Source organism: Pantherophis guttatus, chromosome 5 (genome assembly GCF_059756535.1).
Source record: "Pantherophis guttatus breed Tessera chromosome 5, ASM5975653v1, whole genome shotgun sequence".
Taxonomy (NCBI): domain Eukaryota; kingdom Metazoa; phylum Chordata; class Lepidosauria; order Squamata; family Colubridae; genus Pantherophis; species Pantherophis guttatus.
In genome coordinates this window covers 55,852,799-55,868,719 of record NC_142067.1, presented here as the reverse complement: position 1 = coordinate 55,868,719, position 15,921 = coordinate 55,852,799, and the positions used below count along the sequence as shown (strand labels likewise).

Here is a 15,921-nt window from a genome sequence, read left to right as displayed (position 1 = left end):
CTCCTCACTCTTTTTAACTTTACAGCTCTACATACTTTGGGATTTATCTGAACAAGATGGGGTGAGGCATCACCTGGGAATTAATATGCTAAGGACTGACTGTTCTATTAACATATATAAAGATTCTGTGGTATTGTTATTAATAGATTTGTGATGAATATTTACCCAATAATCAAAATTAATGATATCAGGGATAGAAGGGATGGGTTTTCTAAAATGTTTAACTGAAAGAGTGTTAATTTAGTCTTCATATTATTCATTGCCATTGTTTTCCCACATTAACTGCTATTTCAGTATTTTTTTAAAAAAATCTGTGTTTTCCTATGTTTGCTTTCTGGAATATGTAGTTAGATAAGCAGAAATTGAATAGTTCACTTGATTCAAACTATTCTATATTACTACTTGAGTAATTGGAATAGGCTATATGGAATGATGACATGGAGGGCCAACATAGATAGTTAAAGGAGAGGACAGTGTTCCTTAGTTCTGTTCTATACGGTTATAATAAATTTGGGAATATATTGTATATATATTGCATTGGGTTGTTTTATATCACTGCATGGGCAGTCAGATCTAACTATCTAGATCTTCAAATAAAATCAATTTAAAGTATTTTATTAATAGATAAACATTTTGCAAAGTGTTATTATAAATGACCTGTGAGAAGTGCCTATAGACTCAGAGAAGATAAATACAACAAACTGATTTTATCCTTCAAAATATCAGTTTTGTTCTGGGGATTGTTTACAAACATACTCGGCAAGCCAAATATTAGATCATATATTATATTTTTGCAGGATAGAAAACTGATTAATATCCAAGAATATTTAACTAAAAGTACTACTTATTTATCATCCTTTGTCTTTGCAAACATGGGAAGGGCGCAATACACGTAGTCCTCAATTTACGCCCGCAATGGAGCCCAAAGTTTCTGTTATTAAATGAGACATTTGTTGAGTGAGTTTTGCTCCCATTTTATGACTTTTCTTGCCACAGTTGTTAAGTGAATCACACTACAGTGTTAAATTAGTAATCTGGTTGTTAAGTGAATCTGGTTTCCCCATTGTCTTGGCTTGTTAGAAGATCACAAAAGTTGATCACATGACATTGGGACACAGCAATGGTCATAAATATGAACCAATTGCCAAGCATCTGAATTATGATCACATGATTATGGGGATGCTGCAAAGGTTATAACTGTAACTAGGTGTTCTGCCAAGATTTGGCCTCTCAACGCCTGATTATTGTTGAGGTTCTTCTGAGTCAGCCCCAGATGGCTGATTGTCTGCCAACTTTTGAGGCTGGCAGTTTCATGGATCCATTCATTGGGTCTAGTTCTTCAGGTTAAATCTCTAACTGTCATGGCCCAGGACACAAATTTTGACTCTGGAGAAGCTGGTCCAGTTGAACCCATAGAATGAACCCATAGCAACACCAATCCAGGAATTACCTGAGATTGATCAAACACAGGCACCAGCAGAACACTTGGAGCAGTCAAATGATGGGGCAGGGCTGATAAGGACTTGATGAGTAAAGCTGAGAGCAGAACAAAGATGCTTAATGTGAGTCCTTGCCAAGGAAGGGAGTAACTATCTTAACTGAAGATAGCTGTCTCCAGCCTGATTTATGATGGATCTCTGACCCATGTTTCCCATAATCTGACCCATAATCTCCATTGGAAACAATTGTCTGCTCTCTTGCTCTGGTGTGTGATTTTTTTGTAAATTCTGCTTGTGTAAAAATCCTGAAACTCTGGCCTTTGGACTGACAAAACCTGATTTGTCTATCTGAACTTCCAATGCGATTTTTTATTTCTCTTGTTGATGAACTTCAAAATGACTGTTTATCTCCAAATTCTTTTACTTTTGGAAATAATTCTTTTTCTGTCTTTTTTGTGGTGACTTGTGAAGATAAGTATTCTGTATTTGTTGTTCTAATTCACAAAGGCAAGTTATTACCTATACCCCAAGGGTGCACAACTTTTTGACTTGCTTGGGTTGCATTGAGTGAAGAGGAATTTTCTTGAGACTCATATAAAATATATAATATACAGTAGCTGATATATATATAAATCACATAATAATATTAAAAGTTTACAAACTTGTGGGGGCACATAACTGTATGTTGGACATGCCTGGTCTATACTTTATATTTTATAGTAATCTTTTTTCCACAACATTCTCAGAAGGTCTTTGCTTACATTTTCCTGTATAGTTGTGATATCTTGCCTATTCCATAGGATATTATCTGCCACAGGGAGTTATGCTTTAATTGCTCTTTTTCTGTTCTTCCTTTTGAATTCCTTTTGAATTTTTCTATTTGTATTTTTGTAGTTTGCATTTGCTTTTATTTTTTTCATTTATATAATTATAAATGACTTGCAGAAGTTGAAAAATATGTCATAGCATCAAATAAGGCTTATTTATGCCTGCATATGATATCAATGGAGAAGCAATGACAGCCAAAACTTCTAATTGTCATATTGGTTGTACAAAAGTGGCAACAATTCTAGAGTTTCCGACTCCTAGTTGTTTAGTAGATAACACATGGTTGCCATATGAGAGAAATCTGAAGAATTTATAGAGGGAAGATTATCTCTGACCTCCAAAAGTGGCATATAGAACATTTGAAAGCACATGTGCTACTTTCTTAATTTCAAAGCCTGAGCAACTACATGAACACTTTTGATGAGGAATACCATTTCATCTCCACAGTTCCATTGAGGGGAGAACATCCAGATGTGCCAATATAAAACCCTTCCCGTGGACAAGACTAATTTATTTTTATTTTATTTATTTATTTGTCAAGCATATATAAGATAACAGATAAAAATATAAACATAATTTGAATACATGAAAAGAGTAAGTAAAAAGGAATATTAGGAGAGGGACAGTAGGCACGCTGGTGCACTTATGCACGCCCCTTACAGACCTCTTAGAAATGGGGTGAGGTCAACAGTAGACAGTTTAAGGTTAAAGTTTTGGGGGTTTGGGAAAGAAACCACAGAGTCAGGTAGCACATTCCAGGCATTGACCACTCTGTTACTGAAGTCATATTTTCTGCAATAGAGCTTGGAGCGGTTTACCTTGAGTTTGTATCTATTATTTGCTTGTGTATTGTTGTGATTGAAGCTGAAGTAGTCATTGACAGGTAGGACATTGTGGCAGATAATTTTATGTACTACACTTAAGTCAGACCGAAGTTGGTATAGTTCTAAGTTGTCTAAGCCCAAAATTTGAAGTCTGGTGGCATAAGGTATTTTATTGCGGGTAGAGAAATGGAGGACTCTTCTTGTAAAATATCTCTGGACTCTCTCAATTGTATTTTTGTCTGATGTGCAGTGCGGCTTCCAGACAGATGACCTGTATTCGAAAGTTTGTTTTGTATACTCTAGTTAATAGTACAATATTACCAGAGAAGAAGCTACGCAAGATTAGGTTAACAATTCTTAATGCCTTTTTGGCAATGTTGTTAACAGTGGGCTTTGGCATTTAGATCTTTAGAAATGAGTACTCCAAGGTCTTTGACAGAGTGAGGATCATCTACAAGGTCATGTCCATCTAATTTGTATTTTATGTTTTGAATTTTTTTGCCAATGTGCAAGACAGAGCATTTGTTGGTTGAGATTTGTAGTTGCCACTTGTTAGACCAATCTGACACATAGTCAAGGTCTTTTTGAAGGGTAGTTACATTGTCAGTGGTGTTGAATAGTTTAACATCATCAGCGAAGAGAATACAGTTGCTTTTAATATGATCGCAAAGGTCATTTATGTAAAGTATGAAGAGTGTTGGACCTAAAACACTGCCTTAAGGAACACCACTATTAACAGGTACAGGATTTGATAGAGCGCTTCCTATTTTGACCACTTGTTGTCTATTTGACAGGAAGGCAGCTATCCATTTATGTAGGAGTCCAGAAATGCCATAGGATTTTAGTTTTAGAAGTAATTTGTCGTGTACCACTGAATCAAAAGCTTTACAGAAGTCTATATTAATTAAGTGTACACATATTTGGGAATTGTAAAAAGAGGGTGTGAACTCACTGTAGCCAAGATATCCAAAGCATTGATTCTTTTTGTGAGTCAAGATCTAAAATTTTCTGCTTGGGCTCTCTCGAGATTTTGTGCAAGTCTGGTATGAATATAAATTTGGAGGTGGGGGGGAATGAACTTACAATGAGCCAGGTCAGGTCATCAATTACTTGTTTCTTCCAAGAAGACTAGTGTCTGTGCATCAGAAATCCCAAATTTGTTGAAACCGGTACTTAAACTAGCAGAGTCATAATCAAACCCAACCTGACAGACAGCCAGATTTTAGCTAGAGAAGTACATTAACAACAAAATATGGAATATCGAGTACAGTCTCTAAAATTTAGATTACGCAACTTCTAACACACAAATGTCCTTGGAAGTGTAACATTAAACACCATACAGCAAAACACTTAGTAGCACTTTGGCTTTAAAAAGTTTAAAAATTGCTACAGGCAAGTAATTGTTATCCTTACAGGTTGCAGTTATGAAAGCTATTATTGTACACTTGCCTTGGATTTGATAGGCTAATTGTTTTTTTTTCCTGCTTCCCTTTTCTTTTGACTTGACATTTTCTCTTTAGTATTTTAAATACCGTTGAAAGTTTTACTGCTAGCTAAGGCAGATGGCACTATTTCAAACTTCTTTGCTCCTGATTAAAAGTCTGTTTAATATGAATACTTTTAAAATTATTATGATGATATCATTTTTATCAGATTGTCATTTTTGAAATCTATATAAAATGCATTGATTAGTCCTAGAATTGCCATAAGATTTATTGCTGGTTTTATTGTTACTTGTAGTTGTATATTTTGCAATACTTTGGTTATTACATTGGCAGATAGATATCAATCAATATATTAATAAGATGATGATAAAAATAGGTCAAATCCTTCTCACTCCTTTAGTCTTTCATATAGTTTTGTTTGCTTATCAGCATCCTTTATGTGACCATACTGTCAGAACAGTAGTGGGTTTCAATTTCGGCCGCTACTGATTTGCTTGTGGGCGCATGTGCGCTTGTGTGTGACGCTTCTGCGCATGCGCAGAAACGTCTGGGTGGGTAAGTGGAGCCTCCCGCCGCCACTGCTACCGGTTTGCTCGATCCAGGGCAAACTGGTAGCAACCCACCACTGTGTCAGAGTCTGTAGCTAACCAGCCAGCATACAAGTAAATAATTCAGCAGGATTCATTTATAGAAGAAATTTCTTTATATACAGTAATATAAAATATGATGCATGTATACAATACACATGCAGCTCTTGAAGCAGTAGCAAGTACAAGGACAAGAAGTAGAAGTAGAAGCAAGGACCAGAACTAGAAGCAAGCTTAAATACACAGAACAGTTAAGCTAAGCCACACCCAGGCACCAAGCTGTTTTACATGGCTCTTAGTCACCAAACTGTTCCCCATTGGCTGATTTGTTGTTATGGCTATTCCAGTTTATAAATTCTTATATACTGACACTTACATAGATAGAAACATTTCCATTAGGCCACACTCATGTGCAGGTTTTGCACTTTCTTTTAAACTAACTTTTCTTTTAAATTATCTTCATTCTCACAAGTGAAGAATTCTGGGAATAGCAGACTGGAGGGCACGAGGCCAAAGGTCAAATAAACTGGAGGGCACGAGACCAAAGGCATTAGCTTCATGGCCTTCCCATCATCTTTAATGTTTGCAGAGCTACTTAATGGGTAGACTTTCCATATAAGAAATCTGAATTTAAGCCATCTTTTTGGCAATAGTTTTTAGAAAAACTTCAAAAAGTTTATATGAATAAAATATCAGTGAATGCCCTTGGATGCTAGCACAAGCTATTTACAGAAAGGGTGGGATACAAATTATGTTTAAGGAGTTCATCTTTATGCATGTTGGCTTTTCCTCATTTTCTTTCCAATTTCTTTCTTTCTTTTCCCAAAACTATTTTATTACACATATCATCATATGTGATTATGTGGATTAGTTCATATAGTTAACATGTTTCTCAGCTTTGTATTCAGAGATAACACAAATATAGAAATGTTCTGCTTTACTTAAAATAGCTTTACAGTGCCTATGCTATCTATGATGAACACTGACTTAATGTTTATTTATTAATTCTATAATAACTAGAGGTTATTTATTTTTTCCCCATTTGTTTAGAAAAAGCACTTAAATAACTGCTAATACTACAATCTTTTAAAAATTGAACTGTCAACTGTCAACAGTGATATCCTTAATACTTGTTAGTAAAATTTTCATTTATACTGGACAAGAGAATACCAAAACTCTGTCATATTTTAAAATCTGCATACTCTTATGTTGTTTAGGATCTAGATTTCTCATCACATCCACGGGAGCCTTGTATATTATAGATGTACAGAATGAAGATGGATTGTATAATTACCGATGTATCACTCGGCACAGATACACTGGAGAAACACGTCAGAGCAACAGTGCTAGACTTTTTGTATCAGGTATGCAATGGACATTTTCTGGAAAAAAATTATATATTAAGAATACATTCTGTGTACTCTGCTTTACTTTGTAGTTGGATATCCTTAGTATGTCTTGTGATGCACATTATTTGCCATTTGTAAAACATGCCAGATACTAGGAGCAGAATAACAAACCATAGCCCTCCAGATTTCATCAGTCTCTATTTCCTATCAGTCTCAGTCAGCAGAGTTAACAATCAGGGATGCTGTATCCAAAGTAGTATGCATTGTGAAAGGATACAGGTTTGGCTAGATTACCCTTCTCAAAAGTGATGTCCTCCACAACACCTTGAAATGCACTTGGGACACTAGTGGGAGTCAGGGCAACTCACAATGGTATCCCATGGCTGAATCTTGATGCATACATTCCAGACCAATTAAAGCTTCTGAATGCTTTTCAAGAGCAGCCCTTTGAAAAGCACAATGCAGTAATCCAAATGGGAAAGGAATAAGGCATGACTGATTATAAGCAGAGTCTTTCAATCCAGGAATAGACACAACTGGCACACAAAATGAATTTATACAAAAATCTCCATACTGTAGGGGAGCTCTGTAAGCCTTTGCACATCAGAAGGCATATAGTATCATCAAGATATTAATGACTCTATGGCAGAAATGTATCAGTGATATTTCCCCAGTATTTTCATGTGGTTGTTAAGAGAGCAAGATAAAAGTAAACCTATAGCACTTTTGTGATAATGTTTTTCTGTATATTACATCCTACATATGAGCAGAGACAATTCAATACTCTGATCCAGCATAGACATTTTAAAAAATAATAGAAAAGATACAATCAACTCTAGAAAAACAATGAGAACTTATTTAATGGACATCTGTAGTATGGGATGAAAACTAAATTAGTAGAAACTTTTTTTACAAGCATTCGTTTTATCAAGCTAATTCATATTTTAATTCTTTAACGTGTGTGGATGGGGAATGATTGAATAGAAATGTTATGGTCCTGCCTCTTCTTCACCAAGTCTTCAAGGCACTGGCACTAACTAAATATTAATCAAAATCAATATTCACTACTTTGATGGCTTCCAAATGAGCTGGGTATAGCCAACATAGAATTTGAGTTACAGTGCCAATGCATCTGGATGGCAGCAGACTAAAAAAAAAAACAGATTTCCTATATGTTCATATAGATCAAGCAGTTAATTCTATTAGATATCTAAGATGTAGCTACTCTGTTTTCCAGACCCAGCAAACTCGGCTCCATCTATTCTGGATGGATTTGAACATCGTAAAGCCATGGCAGGACAGCAAGTGGAGCTGCCTTGCAAAGCATCTGGACACCCAGCACCAAAGTATCGCTGGCTGAAGGACAATGTTCCCTGGGAACCTGACAGCCGGTTCCGGCCAATGGTGACAGGCCTTCTGATAGAAAATACACGTCCATCAGACTCAGGCAACTATGTGTGTGAAGTCTGGAACAGTTACGGTACAGCTGAAGTGATAGGCCGTTTGCATGTAAAACGTAAGTGTCTGCAGATTACTAGAATACAATCAAAATTCTGTTTAATGGAGTCAAACTTGAAAGCATATGCTGCATTTATATAGGCTTCCTGAATGACCAAGAACTTTCTATAACTTCCTGGTTCTGTGTTATGTGGAGAACCTACATATCAGACTCTCAGGGCACTCATTTGCCTTCTAGTACTAAAGAGCAGAACTAGCTAGCAGATCTTCATTTACCACCTCATTATAGAATTAGACTACCTTGTTATCCTCAGGAAAACTCTCTGCTTTACACCCAATACTAGAAATACTCGAAATAATTATTTGAATTGCTTACCCATATTAGTGTCAGAATACTTTGGTACAGTCTTGGTGAAATAGGATATCTGCCTACACACCATAGAATGCAGTGGATTGGCCACTGCTGGCTCCTTGCAAGGCAGTCTCCAAATCCTTCACTCACAACTTTGTGGTATCCTCATAGCTCCTGAAAAGATAAACCTAAGTAATGTTGTTACCAGCTATCCCCCCCACCCCAATAATCTCACTCTGCTCTGATCTACTTGAAAGGTGACAACTGGAATCCTTTTTCCATTGGTAATTTGATTGTAGGAGGAAAATATAGGAATATTTTGTTTAGAAATCACCTTTTATTCTGGAAGCATAGTCTTCCAGTTTCAGCTGTTTTCAGGGCTATTTTGATTAAAGAATTTACTTTGAATTTTCACCAGAACATCATTTGCTTTTTTTCTTCACAATTTGTCTAAAGACAAAACTAAGGAGGGCTTAGTGGTCCTGTTTGTTTTCTGACATATCTCACAAAAAAGATATAGATTAAGAAGACATTAACTGTCATTCTTGAAAACATGTCCCATGTGTATTCAGAATGTATGTCAACATGTTTGCCATAGTGTTGAGAACAAATCTTTTCCAATAGCTCTCATAATATTTTTAGAAAGTATTTCTAATAGTTTATAACAGTGAAGTTACTTTTGGTTAGTTGCTTTCACTATGCAAAATTCTAGCTAGATCACTAAGAAGGCACAATTTGTGTTAAAAGTGTTAAAATTACATTTGCATGATCTGCATGAGTATAAGATTATTAACATTTGCTTCTTTTAAAATATATGATTTCTCCCAACTAATGTGTCTAAAACAAGCCCTTAGATATCTGGGGGGGAAAAAAACTAACTCAAGAAACACTGCTGAGCATGCTCAAAATAAAACCATTACTATACTCCACACAAGAGTATATTTCTGCATATCACTAATGATATAAGCAAAAAGGAGAAGATTCTACAAACTAAAAATAGATAAAATAAAATAAATAAAATAAAATAAAAATAAAAATTTTCTGGACTCTGTCTTACTGCTCCATGGGCTGTAGGAGTTAGTTTTAAATATTTATTTGGTGCAGCGTGATTCCGTCTGGTTATCTTTATTAAGCTTTGGATTAAATCCCATGACCACATTAGACAGAATGAATTAACCATTTCAGGTGTCATAAGAGTGGGTAGCAGTGGCAACTCAAAGTCATTTCTTGTGAATCTGTGGCTGTAAATAGATAGATTTATGTATGCCATGCAGCTTGCTCTCTTTGTTATTCTCAATAATATTGCTCTAAAATCCACCTGTTACCAATTTAGCTCACTCATATGGTGAAGGCTTGTCATGCTGCTATTTTCCTACAGAAGCCAAAATAATTTGACCTACCCTTTCTGAGAACATTGCTATTTGAAGTATGTTTTTTTTAATGAATCATTTCTATCATTTATAGCCTGTATTGGTATTTAGTGAGTAAAACATTACTCTTTTGGTTTGCTCATCGGTGACCAAAATAAAATGACTGAATTTGATGTCTTCTTCCAGAGCCTCTAAAAGCCACCATCAGTCCTCGGAAAGTTAAGAGCAGCGTTGGTAGTCGAGTGTCCTTGTCCTGCAGTGTGTCTGGAACAGATGACCATGAACTCTTCTGGTATCGAAATGGAGAAATCATTAATACTGGCAATAATGTGAGAATCATTGGGGTCAATCATGAGACTCTTATTATGGATGGCATGTCCAAAAGTGATGGCGGGGCATACCAATGTTTTGTACGCAAAGACAAGATGTCTGCACAAGACTATGTTCAAGTGGTGCTAGAAGGTCAGTCGTTATTTTATGTATGTAAACACTTAAAGCTAATCCATGTCTGTCCTTTTCACAGTTCTCAAAAGACATCTAGAAATAATGTTCATATATTTTAATAAAATATAAAATTACTTTTAAAGTATAAATTTCAAAAATATTTATTCAAAACCTACCATTGTAGCACTCATAAGAAAGGCCTTTTAAGAGGTGTCTGAAACATGTCAAAGCTGATGTGAGTTGAAATAGTGTCTGGACTGTGGCAGTGTATAGGTTACAGTATCATAGCCTACAGTTTCCTGGAATTCTTATTTCCTTATTAAAAAAACCTTCTTTTTCTACATCAAGTTGTTGAGGGTTGTTTTTTTTTTACTTTTGATAATTTTTTTAACAAATCTATGGAAGAATTATTGGGTCTGTCATCTGTACTTTGATAACTATCTAGTTTGATACAGCAACTACACAGGACAGGTATAGACTCCACCAGATAATTAAGAGCTGTAGAAAAAAATGATTGCAACCAGCCTGCCTTCAACCTGTATCATCATCTTCTTCTTCTTCTTCTTCTTCTTCTTCTTCTTCTTCTTCTTCTTCTTCTTCTTCTTCTTCTTCTTCTTCTTCTTCTTCTTCTTCTTCTTCTTCTTCTTCTTCTTCTTCTTCTTCTTCTTCATCTTCATCTTCTTCATCTTCTTCGCCTTCGCCTTCTATTTCAGCAAGTGCAGGGTCCGCTTTTCGGATCATTGAACACCACTTTGCACAGTCAGCTGCATCTCCAGGGCGCAGGCCCATGGCTTGCATATCTTTGTTGATGTTGTCTTCCCATCTCTGTTTTGGGCACCCACGAGGTTGCCGGCCATTGACTTCTAGTTAAGAACCCATATATTGCGCAGGTCAAAAGGAGGGCTGAGAAAATATCTACAGAATTCTCACATTCTGGACATAAACTGTTTTAACTCCTCCCCTCAGAATGCTACTAATAGAGCATTGCATGCCAAAACATCTAGACACAGGGACAGTTTCTTCCCTCATGCCACCACTCTGCTGAACACCTAATCCTCACAATATTGTTTTATGTTTATTTACCCCACATTGTATGGCTGTACTATTATCATCATCATTATTATTATTATTATTATTATTATTATTATTATTATTATTATTATCATCATCATCATCATCATCATCATCATCATCATCATTATCAACCTTCTCATCTTCTCTACTACCCCCTCTTATTGATATCATATTATGGTATGATTATTAATAGTCTGTTGTTTTGCATCTACATTGAGAGCTTCTGAACTGGAGACAAATTCCTTGTGTGTCTTATCACACATGGCCAAATGAAGCTATTCCATTCCATTCCATTCCATTCCATTGTTACAGGAAAACAGAAAGTGCTGTTTTCCTATTTCTTTTCTTTGTTTTGCTTATGGGGTTACTTACATTACTCTGCAGCTTTCTTGCCTTGCCTTGCATCATGAGGAATTCATTTTTTATTGCCAGAGATGTTGCAGGCTGCTGAATCAAACCAGTGAAAGATAAGGCACTTAAATGTGACCACCTTGTAACTAAGGTTAAATGTCAGAAGCCTTCATTCCATCCAATTCTATAAAAATGTATTTGGGTTTATTTTTGTTTGTTTTTGTTTTTTCCTCTCATTTGAAAAAGTGGAGTTAACTGATTACATTTTGACGATCAAGTCTTAGGAACAAACAGTAGTTCAGCTAGTTAAAGTAGTACCACCTGCCAAGGATGAAGTCTGGATATGGATCCAGACTTCATGGATCACCATTTTTAAAATGATGATCTAGTTATGTTATTTTGTGTTCTGTTTTGAATAGTCAGATAAACTTTCACGGTAGCATGGATAGATAATTGAGAAAATGACCAAATAGAAAAACAAGTTTGCTGATTTATTTATTTCACATTAGTTTTATACCCCAAGATCTTTGATGGCGGATGACAAAATAGACCAAAACAATCTCTTGCAGATTCTCAGTAACTTGGTGCCAGCTCCCTAATACAAGAAATTACAATTCAGCAATTATATACTGATATAATTATATACTGATAGGAGGAATTACTGACTCTGGCCATTTGCTGCTGATTATAAGCATATTCTGTAAGATATATATATGAATGACAATGTCGTATGGAATAGTTGACAGGATATTGTAAAAGATTAGTGCCAATATGATAAGCCAACAATAAAATCAGTACCAACCAAATTTCTCTTATTTAGATAAATAAAATAAATAACTTTTATTGTCATTGTACGTGTATACACAGTATACCTGTACAACGAAATTCACTTAACACCCAAAGACCAGGTCCAACACACATAACAATCCCCAAACACACTCCCACCCAATTCTCCACCCCTAAACCACCCAAACATCCACACAGCAGACCAAGTAATACTGTCCAACAGCTCACTGATGGTGGTCCTTTAGTTCATTGTTGAGTGCAATTATAGCTCTGGGATAAAAACTATTCAGAAAACGTGTAGTCCGAGTTTTAATTGTTCTGTATCTTCTGCCAGAAGGCAACAATCCAAAAAGATTGTAAGCAGGATGGGAAGAGTCTCTGAGAATGTTATGCAACTTTCTCAAACAGTGAGATTCAAAGATGTCATCCACGGCTGGTAGCTGGAGTCCGATGATATGCTAGGCAGTTTTAATGATTCTCTGTCGAGCTTTTTTATCCGCTACAGAGCTGTTCCCATACCATGCAAGAATGAAGTATGTCAGGACACACTAAATGGTGCTGCGATAGTAGGACAGAAGTAGATGCTGAGATAGATTTATCTTCCTGAGCATTCTCAGGAAGTACAGCCTCTTCTGTGCCTTCTTCACAAGTATGTTAGCATTCATATTGTGATATTGTGGTTGCTTTCCTCTACAACTCTCCATTCGATTATATCTTGAAAAGAAAATCATCATCTTCCTAACATTATTCCCATAGGTACTCCTTTTCAAAACAGCTGTTGTTTTTATGTTCATCTCCAGGTGACCTCTTAGATCCGTGATGGCGAACCTATGGCACGTGTGCCCAAAGTGGCATGCAAAGCCATGTTGCTGGGCACGCACAGCCTTGACTGTTTATCTTCTGGGTTTCTGGCGTGCATGCGTATGCGACGATCAGTTGTTCTTGCCCACGCGGTAGTGCTGAAAATCAGTGTGCGCATGTGCGCTGACCAGCTGATTTTTGGGTGTGCATGCGCACCAGAACCCAGAAGTTCGGCTTTTTTGGAGCACGATCCCCTTGCACGTGCTGCAGTGCCAAAAACCTGCTTGCACATGGGTGCCAGCCAGCTGATCATCTGGCACGCATGCGCGCTAGAACCCAGAAGTTCGGCTTTTCCAGAGCGCAGCCCCAAAGAGCATGCGACGTTTTGCACAACCTTTTTGGCATTTGGTGCCGAAAAGGTTCACCATCACTGTCTTAGATGCTGTTGATAATTATTTAGTAGTAAGACCAACTAGTATTTATACAGAATTTGACAAATCAAGGTAACAATAACATGGCAATTCATTAGTATCTATCCTTCAGAAACAAATTCTTGAATGTATTTGTAATGTTTTTGAACAACCACTTGTTGACCCTATTAATAAATGTGTCCACTGAGTAAGAAGAAAAAAGTCCACACGTGTTCTGTACATTTCATCCCAGCGTTATTTGAAACCATTGCAATCACTGAAAATTGCTGACACCATGTTCCCCCTAATAATCGTGAAGAAAATAATAAATTTGTTTAGAGCTAATGAGGCTATAGTGCAAACATGGCATGAAAACTAATTTCAGAATAGTCACAGAAAAGAGAGGATATTACCTGTGTGGACCTAGTTACCTTGGCAACCATCTCCCATGACTAAGAAAGCCTTAAAGAGCATATTGATAATCTTTAATGATGCTGAGAGAGTGCAGGTTATCAGAGTACAACAGCAGGGGGGATTTCTAAGACATAGGTCTCCCTGGGAAAATAATGTCTGCTTTCATCTGCAAAAAGCCTGTCACTTGTATAATTTTTTAATTGTTTTTTAAAGTGGAGGGCAAAGGAACAGACTAAGCACATTCTCTGATTTATTAGTTGTGTATCAATTCCCCTTCAGGATAAAAAGCCTGTAGCTGTTTGTCTTCTGGGAAATGACAGTGCTAATACACAGGGAGAAGATGGGAAGGGTTTGAGAAGAGGCGGAAGTCTCAGGCATGCAGCCCTTTTGGTTTAACACTTCCTCGCTTATTCAGATAAGATTAAAAACTGGGAGTGCTACAGAAAAAGAATTAATGGTTTGCTACAGAGTACTGAATGCCCCAGTTGACATCTTTATAGGTTTCATGCAGAAAATATTAGAATTCTGGAATCCCTTGTGAATCATACTGCAATAGAGGACACTGTCACTGGCTTTCCCACCTTTGCCTGGGTGTTCATTAAATGACACTTACAGTTGAAAAACACTTCAGTGTGACAAGGTCTCTATGCCTTCTCTTAAACCAAGACAAAAGAAAATGAAAGTATCACTTCCAATGATCCAGTGGTTATTGCAGACCTGAGCGTTCAAAGAATTTCATGCAAAGAGTGTGCACTTTGAACTTGTTATATCTGTTGTGATTGCTTTGATAGAATTAAACTGCAATTCCCATTGGAGCAAAATGGTACAGCATTTTGAGGACATTATTAGCTATTAGCAGCAGTAGTAGTGGTAGTAGTAGTAATTCTAATGATCCCCACAGAAATTGTAATGTATAGGTCTGTCCTAATTCATTGTAATTATAGTTACAGTGAAAACTAAATTTATCCCATATACAATCATTAATCAGGTCCTTTTTGCAGATTGTGAGCAATTATTTGGCATGAGATTTATGCATTCTCAGGCATTTTTAAATCTCCCTAAATATTGTGCTACCTAAAAGAGATAACATGAAATTATTCATTTATTAATTCCTTGTTAACTTTATAATTCCAAGTTTCTGAAATATTTTTTTTAAATTTGAAGATATTTTTCCACAATAAGCCAAAGTATAGTCTCCTTTCCAAAACACTGATGGATATGGTGTTATAAATAGATGCAAACAGAATTTTAGCAAACTCTTGCAAATGGTTACAATTTGTTCATATCTCATAATAATCTTCTACCCCTAAAGTATATGTGGCTACAACTGTCATGAGAAAAGGAATCATGAACTAGTCAACATGAGTTTTATTCTTTTGTTTGGAATGTCTCAGGAGGGGAATATATCAAAGGTGTCTTTAAAATAACTAAGCCAGTACTAATTCCTAAATGCTGGTGTATCATCTACCCTTACTTCAGACAGGTTAGAGGTATGTATTTGGTTGGGTTGTTACATACAGTTGTTATATACTAGACTTCTAGATTCAATAAGGGAACACTGTAATTTTTATATTTACATACATGCCTGTTCAGACTAATGTTAGGGGTTAGAGCTCACAACTTTCTTCTAAGCCGATCACACATTTGGTTCTAGTGGGAATTGAACAAGTTATATTTGTGTGGAATTTTCATTTTATTTTACTGATTCATTGATTTTCAAAATTTCTCCATCAAGTATTAAAAATAGAAAATATGGGAAAGGCCATTTTAGCCAACAAATCCAGCCTGGAGCTCAGTGCATAAATACAAATTAAGCTATTTGAAAAAACAACAAACTTGTGCAATGAAGAAGAGTTCTTCACAAATCTTGCTCTCAAAGTACTACTATGATTAACAAGTCCTTCAGATCCTTTTTTGTCCCCATCTGAAAACAGGAATATTTTCTGATGTTTTCCGCACTTCACCCTTCTCCAGGATTCCTTAAAGATA

General features: G+C 36.2%; 1 protein-coding gene across 2 annotated transcripts in view; it reads left to right on the top strand.

The window, feature by feature from the left end:
- DSCAM (DS cell adhesion molecule) overlaps positions 1 to 15,921 on the top strand; it is a 394,390-nt gene that overhangs the window by 210,082 nt on the left and 168,387 nt on the right. For both annotated transcript variants that reach the window (XM_034423965.3, XM_060694094.2), the window contains exons 4-6: positions 6,341 to 6,487; positions 7,710 to 7,988; positions 9,839 to 10,114. In XM_034423965.3, the coding sequence (XP_034279856.1) occupies positions 6,341 to 6,487; positions 7,710 to 7,988; positions 9,839 to 10,114 (702 nt within the window). The remainder of the gene's footprint in view (positions 1 to 6,340; positions 6,488 to 7,709; positions 7,989 to 9,838; positions 10,115 to 15,921) is intronic.